This window comes from Crocodylus porosus, unplaced genomic scaffold, assembly GCF_001723895.1.
Source record: "Crocodylus porosus isolate Cpor-Errol unplaced genomic scaffold, CroPor_comp1, whole genome shotgun sequence".
NCBI classification, from domain to species: Eukaryota; Metazoa; Chordata; order Crocodylia; family Crocodylidae; genus Crocodylus; species Crocodylus porosus.
The window spans coordinates 19,119,380-19,128,475 of NW_017728915.1; the positions used below are offsets into that span (position 1 = coordinate 19,119,380).

General features: G+C 44.7%; 1 protein-coding gene across 1 annotated transcript in view; it reads right to left on the reverse strand.

The window, feature by feature from the left end:
- Positions 1-321: 321 nt before the first annotated feature.
- Positions 322-9,096, reverse strand: part of ORC6 (origin recognition complex subunit 6) — a 9,849-nt gene continuing 1,074 nt past the window's right edge. The window contains exons 2-7 of the mRNA XM_019535792.1: positions 8,230-8,359; positions 6,554-6,717; positions 5,262-5,351; positions 2,739-2,851; positions 1,430-1,504; positions 322-1,004 (exon numbers count right to left, since the gene is read on the reverse strand). Of these exons, the coding sequence (XP_019391337.1) occupies positions 838-1,004; positions 1,430-1,504; positions 2,739-2,851; positions 5,262-5,351; positions 6,554-6,717; positions 8,230-8,359 (739 nt within the window). The 3' untranslated portion in view covers positions 322-837. The remainder of the gene's footprint in view (positions 1,005-1,429; positions 1,505-2,738; positions 2,852-5,261; positions 5,352-6,553; positions 6,718-8,229; positions 8,360-9,096) is intronic.

The following is a 9,096-nucleotide window of genomic DNA, read 5'->3' on the forward strand; positions in this document are numbered from 1 at the left end:
GTGATTTTTTTTTTTTTCTTCAGAGCATAATTAATACAATCTGTAATTTAGAAAAGTAGGATGGAATTATTTGGGCTCAAACAGTGAGAACCTCAAGCAGGTTATTAACAGGTTTTCTTCTGATCTCCTTATTGTAATTAATTTGATGTCTTGATCACTCCAAAATTTTTCTTTCGTAAAAACTCCTAGAAGTTTTTGTTATGTCCGCTTAGATTTTTGACCTTGATAGTATTTATACTATCAGATATAGAAATCAGATGATAGAAGCAATACTGGAACTATAAAGACACGAATTCTTAAGAAATCTTCAGTGTTGCATACAGAAATAAAGAATTTTTACTGCATCTAAAAATCAGGTGGGTCCTATTGGGTACAGCATTATAGATCATAGAAGTTAAATATTTCTTTGGCAGTAAAAAGAATTTTGCTGTCCGAATTCCTTGTTTCTGTTTTGTTGAAGACTCAAGCTTTTTCATTCTGGAAACCTCATTCCCCTAGAGGTGGTAATTTACCACACTCAGGTATACAGAGCTCCATATGTTCTCAGGGGATACTTAATGCTACATCAGAATTTGACCAATTTATTGATTAAAAGTAATGAGAGGCTAATCCGTCTCCCAAATACATGGTTTGCACTGGTCCAAGCTCTAAGTAGCTTTCAGACCTTGGTCTGTGTAGTAGTAAAATGTCACCATCGCACCAGTCCCACATACTAAAAACTAGGTACTAGTACATACTTGAAAACTAGGTAAATTGCCTAGCAATCAAATAAATAAGAATGGCTGCCATCACCCCATATGCTACAAACAGTCACAACAGAACAAAAGGGGATTCAAGTTATGAACCAGTGGTGGTGATACTGTTTGGTGACCCTCCAGGGCCTGCAGTCCCTTGAGCCTTAGCAGCACTTTCCAGGATCCTCTTCTTCCATTCCTCATAGTCTTGTTTTGGGTCAGTGTCACATTTCTGCCGCTTACATGGGGTGTCATCTTCATCTTCAGCTTCTAGGAAAAGAGAAAACTCTACTGTGCGTAGTACAGTGTTTAGAAAGAGGAATACAGATCCTCATCTCTCTGGACTGTGCATGCACGCATATGCATGTTTTATACACTGAAGCAAAGGCCTAACACCTTGGCTTTCCTAGGGTGTTTTTTTTTTTAAACTCAACCTGTAGTTTACATGCCACTTGCTTCCTTTTTTTGAGTGGAAAAGGCTATACCAGTTGCATTAGGTCTGCTCAATAACTAAACGTTATGGTGTTTCTGCTGGACACTCAACACTTTCAACATTTGGTCACAGGTAGAGAAGAGTGGCTTGTTGGGCATAAAAACTTAGGACCCATGTAGGATATCTGAAGGTACTAAGCAACAGCTGATAAACAGAACTGGCTCTGTAGATCTGATAGTTTCACAGTTAAGACAGAACTTACCTTGTTCCTTCTCGATGCACTGAAGCAAGGTCTTCGGGCTTTTAGTTGGTGAAGGTGTCAATGCACTGCAGTCTTCTTTTAAAGAAAAAAAGTGTGTTTTATTTTTCGGCAGTGACTGAAGCACTAAAGAACCTAGCAATGCTATACTCAAACACTTCTCTCCACCCTTCCCAATAACTCGCCCTTGTTCCTTTCCCTCCCCTCTTAAACAACTTACTTCTATTAGTTGCATCCACAAAACATACTGGGTGATGTCCATGTAAATGAAAACAGCGCCTCATCTGGCCTCCAATGGAAGTGGCAAACAGCAGAGAAGGGTTTTTGTAGGACAAATTTTAGCTGACCCCTAACTGCTAGCTATGGGTATGGAAGGGATCTAAACAAGTGAGCAAGGCTTTTTGGATTAGCTGAGGTGGTGGCTACGCACACACATGCAGGAGAAGGTTGGGTGGGGCCTGGATGTTTTTACCTCTGGATGGAAAGAAAGTTCCAGTGCCTGATATTATGGGAAGTAGAGGTGCTTATGTTTTTTACATTGCTAGGATGCATGAGGCAAGACACAGGGATCAAAGATGGTTGAGACAGTATGGCGGGGAAAGGGAGAATGGTGGCAAGATTGCAGTTTGGAGTCGGGGAGGAGAGACGGTGAGAGAGAATTAAACTCTAGCATGACCAAGAACTGAAGCCAGTGATTCGCAACCAGGGTGACATGAGATCCTTTGAGGGGCCCTGTAACACCTAGCCCCTGTGAGAGGAGACGCATCCTTGCTCCCACAGATACCCCTGCCACTTGCCTCTGAACCAATGACCACTATTATTTCCTTCTGTTGCCTGCAGGCACACTTGCCTGCTTCAGGGGTCCAAAAACCTATCCTTTCAAAAATCCTGCCAAGCAGCCCCTGCCATCCTAGGCACTATGCATCACCTGCTGCCATACTCTCAGGGCTGCCCTGTCCACTCTGCTACATGGTAAGATCGCTTTAAAAGTGCTGCAGGGTGCAAGAAGGTAGGCACTGTAAGAAATAAAGTGTTCTTTAAATGGGGCACTACTGAATTCAGACAATTATCGGAGTGGTGCCTTGCATCTTCCAAGGCTGAGGACCACTGATTTAAACAGATGTGATATCCTGGAGGTGTGAAACCAGCACTGGTAAGAGATTGAATTGAGGAACAAACAGAGGTTGGTTGGCAGAAAGAGCAGCTGAAATCATATGCACAGACACAGTCTCCCAAGGAAAAGGTGAGGAGGGAGACACCAATGTGGCACCTGGGAGAACCTGTATGTTGCCGATTAGCTCGGAGCACTTACTGCTGATCTGCTGACTTAGCTTCTGCAGCTGGCTGCACAACCGGTCAAATAGCACCTGCTTCACCCCAGATGTAGCCACCAGTTTTTTCTTATCCACTTTCAGTTTCAAGCATCTACAGGAGAAAGCTAATTTATCTTCTGAAGAAAGCAGAATTCAATCAAGTGCAACTCAAGCCGACCATGACGGCAAGTCATGGTGGTGCCTGGAATGCCCCAGTTCTAACCCAAGCTCTGCTGAGTGACTTGCACTGTGACTTTGTGCAGGTCATTTCCAGTCTGTTCCCCTCTCTGTGAGTACTGGGAGTGCCCGCCTTACAGGGAAGCTGGGATGATTACATGATCCTGACAACGCTAGAATTCATGACAAGAAGCAAAAACCTCCGTGTTCAGTTGGAATTCCAGAGGGAAAGAAAACATCCAAGTTGTAATTTGGCCCAGAAATCTGGTGAATAATTCTACTCCTGCACAAGTCAAATGGACTTTTATACTCGCAGTTGAGCATTTCTTACCACAGCAGGTGAACAGGGCCTTTCAGTCCTATGGTGGTTTGTAAGGTGACTTGGGCACAAATCTTTCTGACAGGGGAGCTTGTCACGAGCAGTTTGGTAAGGGTTTGGTTTCTTCCATGTCTGCTGGACACTAATTTTCAACCCTCCCTTCAGAAGGCTTGGTGGCTCAAAGACTTGACTTGCCTTTTAGGTGAGAAGGCTAAAGGGAAGGGACACCAGTTGGAGCTTGTCAGTTTTGACCTTTCAGCAACAGCATTTTGTTGGTGCTCACAGCGCATCGCCCTGTCATCTCCTCTTGAAGCTATATCTCACTACAGCTCCAAGGATGACTTTGCTGCATGACAAGCTTGAAGTGCTGTACCCCCAATATCATATCTCGGTTTCGGGGACAGAGACACTGTATAATGCAGAGGTGGCCAACTGGTGGCTTGGGTGCCACAAATATCATGACCAGCCTCCATATGTGGCATGCAGCAAACTGGGGAGAGAAGGCAGCACCATGGCAGATAGGGTACGGATCAAAAAGCTGAGCAGCAGATTGGGGCTAGGGAAAGTGATCAGAAGTAGCAGAGTCTTGCAGACTGCTTACAGTCCCTGCTGCAAACTTGCCGGATGGGTGGGAAAGGCGCTCTCCCTTTCATGTTGTGGAAGTTGTTTCCTCTTAAAAACCCAAAGAAATTCCACGTGACAGAAGTGAGAAAACAGAAGCTCTAGCTATAACTCTCTTTGCTCCCTTTCACAAAGGTCTTATGGTTGCCGTTAACTGGTCCCACTTCAGGAGGGATGTGGACAACACTGAGAGGGTCCAGAGGAGCGCCACCCACATGATCCGGGGACAACAGGGCAGACCCTACAGTGAGAGACTGCGGGACTTGAACCTGTTCAGACTTCACGAGAGAAGGCTGAGGGGGGACCTGGTGACCATCTATAGGGGGGACCAGAAGGGTTTGGGGGAGACCTTGTTTCCCCTAGTGCCCCCTGGCATAACAAGGAATAACGGCCACAAGTTGTTGGAGAGGAGGTTTAGATTAGACATCCATAAGAACTACTTCACAGTTAGGGCGGCTAGGAGCTGGAACCAACTTCCAAGGGAAGTGGTGCTGGCTCCTACCCTGGGGGTCTTTAAGAGGAGGCTTGATGCCTACCTGGCTGGGATCTTTTGAGCCCAGTTTTTTTCTCCTGCCCAGGTAGGGGGTCAGACTTGAAGATCTACAAGGTCCCGTCCAGCCCAGCTTCTATGATTCTATGAACTGCATGATCGCCCAACATTTCACACAGAGCTACGTTTGTGTCAATGCTATCAGCTCCTGTACCAGATCCCTGGGGTCTGTCCTGTCCGGTATCCCTGTCTCAGCAGTGGCTTCTGGTGGAGAATGCAGCAGGAACTTGGCCCTCCTTAAAAAGGACTGAGGTTTAGGCAGGTGGTTGACACAAAGGGCAGATAACTTTCCCAGCCCTAAGCACATTAAGTCCCATTATAGTCTCTAATAGCTAGATCAGAAGAGCACTCAGGGTGGTGTGGGCCTAATTTTTGGCATGCCTTGGCTGATGCACCTGGCAAAGGATGTCCTATGACTGGCACAGGTCACTAACAGATAACAAATATCAGTAGTCATCTACAATGCGTGTCACATATTAGTGGCCAGTCTTGGGAACAGCCAATGAGCTCCTGTTCTTGTTGTCTCCCTAAAATTCCCTTTTTTCCCCTCCAGCAACAAATGCTATCCAGGCCTAATACTTCACTACAAGGAAAAGACTGTTCTTTGGCTGTCCCAAGAGTAGAGCAACAGGATACAATTCACTACCCAGAAAGTTCAGATTTAAGACATCCTGGAAGCTGGGCAGGCAATGATCCCACAAATGTCATTCAGCACTGATGCAGACTTTCAGTGATGCTTCCCAGGAGACCAAGGTGGAATGAAATACAGGAATGTGACTTTTGTGTCCTTCCAGATCAACTGGTTAAAGGCCTCACCAGGCTAAACCCCAGGAAGGGCAAACCAGTTATACCTACCTGCATGCAGTAAACAGTGCCGCCGTTGTAAACAGAGGTTTTGATAAATCAAGATCCATTTGCTGTGCTTCAGAGAGACTGGATTCATACCTAGAAAACAGCAACAGCATTTACCGCACAGCTAATTGACTTCAAACAAAGCTGCTGAAATGAATTGGTTACATGTCACTTTGCAGTCAAGCAAAAGCCCAGTATTGAATTTGCTTAGCTCTTTGTGTCTTACCTAGGCACAAATATCATTGTCTGCTCCCGACTGAGAACAAATGAGAGACAGATGGGAAAGAAGGGGCTTGCCACCCTTCTGAGCTGCTGCCATGGGTGCAATTTATTTTAAATTGAGGAATCAGGCAAAGGGGACAAACAGAATCAGTAATCTTTTTTTCTGCTCAGCTCAGTCAACAGAATAAAGTACTTCATGCTTGTAAGGAACTGAGGGGACTTCTTGGGTTCATCTCAGTGCAGAGGGCCAGGTCTGTAGTTCTTAACTACTCACTCTCCACTGATGCTTTCACACAGATCTTAGGTATGGCGGAGAGCTTTGTGCACCTCAGTACTGGGCTGTATTTCATTCTTCATTACGCATCTACCCAGGGGCCATTTATTTCAATTTATATTTGTAAGAACTATTGTTTAAATACATTGGGAAAAGTCTCTAGGTATTCTGGTAGCCTCAATCTTAAAACAGGATGGATGCGTGAACAGCTTTTAAATATGTTAAGCCACCTTTAAGTGGTGACTATTCTTTATACAAAGAATAATGACATTTCGGCAACTGCTCGTGTTACTATACGGAAGAGATTTTTAACAGATAAGACTTGTGACTGTAAAGTCTTACTCCTCTTCTCTTTTTAAAAGAAAAGCAAGATGCATTTTGGACACATTTCTCTAGCCGTGGTGATGTCCTTCCTATTGTGCATGTGTTTTAGAACTGTGATGTTTATTGAGAAAGTGGTACAGGTAGGTTTAGATGAAGGTGATCCACAGGAAGTAACACGGTGCTGCAAATAGGAAAGCGGACTGAGAATCAAGAATTCTGACTTTTATTCTCAGTTCCACATTAGCTCACTGCAATACCAAGCAAACAGCAATTTAAGATTTTAGATGTGGGTTGCTAATGTAGGCCTGTGTAAGTAACCTAATTTTCCAGTTTTGCTGGGCATTCCAACTCTTTCTGAAGTCAAGTTGATGAGAGAGACAGATGTTCCATATGATCAGGCCCTTAGGAGGTATAAAGGGCATTTTTAAGAGCAAGTTCAAACTGATGGACATAAAAAGATCGCTAAGTTCCCTACCTTTGTAATAATTTTGCTGCTGTGTTGATTGCCTCTGTGCAACAGAACTGGACAGCCAAGTCTCGGATTCCCAGACTGGAGTTCGTGCCTAACAAACACTCAAAAGACTTCATACAATTCTGGTAAGTTGTCTTGTTCAAACCGGAGAGTCTAACAAAGTTGCTCTTTGGAAGAAGAAAACCCACAAATTCGATGGATTAGTATTATTATTAATAATGGATTAGTAATATTTCTTCATTAGTAGAATATTTCTTCAGTACTTTACCCAGAGAGTTGGAATAGGTAAGTTTAAAACCAGTCTCTCTTCTTAAAAGGAGTTTAACTGTTGTGTGTAGTGGCTGATATTGCAGTTTCATTGCAGAAACAAAACGATTAAATTGCTAAGAAACATCCCATTGCAGTGTCACCATGGCATAATTACCCGAATGTTGGGGCTTGCTTTTCCTAACTGTGAGGAAAGCAACATGGCCCTTCCCCTGCAGATGCTTTTAGGCAGGGGTCAGCAACATTTTTGGGCAGTGCCAAAAAGACTTGCAACCTCAACTTGTATGGGGCAGATGACAGAGGAGCCGCGAGGGGCCCGATCCTTGTTGTGGCAGTACAGCCCTGGCCGCTGTCTGCCCCAAAGCATGTGTGCCTGCCAAGGAGCCCTGGCTACTCGCAGCAGGTGGTGGGGAGGCTGCAAACAGCTGCACTGGCGTCTGCGGAGCCCCAGCTTGGCTTGTTGGTGGCAGCAGGTGCATGTATGCCTTGAGGCAGACAGCATGGAAGAGGTCAGGGCTGCATTGTCACAGCAAGGATTGGGTTCCTAGTGGCTCCCCCACTGTCTGCCCCAAAGCACACAGGCCAAGCAAAACCCTTTGCATGCCATGCTCTGGCATGCATGCTAGAGGTTGCATACACCTGCTTTAAGGGCTAAAGAAGCTGACTTTGGAGCATCTATGTAGGGCAGCAGTTTTCTGCCCTTGCAGTTCTAGACAGGTATCCACAAGCTCCCAGCACAGAGACAGACATGGAGTCATTGGCCTTTAGCATGTTTGCTTACAGTTAAGGAAAATGGTTTACTGTCCTTCAGTTACTCTCACCCAGGGTCTGTAGTAGACAATTTTTACTAGAATCAAATGTCAAATGAGTAAGAAGTAACAGCAGAGAAAGTGTCCATCTCAAAAGGAATGAAACACTGCCTGCTTACAGGTGTGGAAATAAAAAAATCCCACCACTTTATTTTTAGCTTGGTGCGCCCCTGCACTGAGAGCATTGCATGCCCAGAAGAGGCACTGTGTTAGTTTGACCTGGCTCTCCCAACATCTGTAGAGATTGTGCACTTCAGCAGGGTTTTTTGGTGCTTTTATCTAATAGCTGATCGAATCAGCTATTAGATAAAAGTCCCAAAAAGCACCGCCAAAGTGCCTAATCTATACAGAGCTGGGTCAAACTAACACGCTTCCTCTTCTGATCAAGTACTTTTCTTTCCCCTCTGTCTGTCAGTGCCCATGACTTTAGTCTCCAATTCTGCATCAATGAAAACTGGAATAGTACTGGTCAGTAATCCGATGTACAGGAAATGTTACTTATTAGCCTTCCCTTGGTGATCTCATAACGTATACTAAAGAGGATCCCATTTTATTGAAGCTAGTAACAGAGAAAAGAGAACGAGGGCACATAAGGCATCTTACTTTGTCTACTGGCTGCTTCATGAAACTAGCTGCTAGATCCAGGCACATCACTGCATGGCTTGTGGCTGTCATTTGAGTTAATAATCCCATGCACTTCACCTGGGACAGTCGCAGATACTCTTCAGCTTTTCTGGAAAGAACAGACGCCCAAAAAATTTGTTAATGCCACTGCGATGGCGGATGTATTTTATTTTCATCTGGAAGATGCAAACAAGCAAACCCAGGTCAGGCTCTTGTAGGTGAAGATACAAAAGTTTAGACAAATAAGATGTCAGTGAAATGTCTGGAAGTACTGAGAGTGTTTTGGACTGTACCACCTCACAGCTGACCAAAGAGGGAGTCCGCTCAGTCGAAAGTAATTTGAACACAATTCCTTCATCATGTCCCTTGGACTAGGTACAGAAGGACTCGGAGAGCCTAGATTTGAGGACAGACCTTAAGTAATGCACACATTTATATTTAAACCACAAAGTATTCATATAAAAGTTCTAAGCTGCCTACTGATAAGAACTAAGCATCCACCAACCCAGCAGCACAATGTGTTTTACTAGCATTAAATAATTGAATGGATAACCTTTAGCATAGGAAGAACATGCTTAAGACTTGTCAACTCAACTGAAATAACTAAATCTTGTTTAATTCAAATCTTTAGTAATTTGGGGACATGTCCACATGTAAACTAAGCCCGCTGGGGGATGGGGGGACTACTGCCCCTGCTGGCCCGCTGAATGGCCCTTGCAAGGCCAGCGGACCAAGGCACTTAAAGGGGCACTTAAGGGAGCTCACCCCCGCCCCAGCCCTGGCACAATCTGTGGGCAAGGCAAGAGCCCCCAAGGGCACACTTGCCTGCCTGTACACTAATGCCAG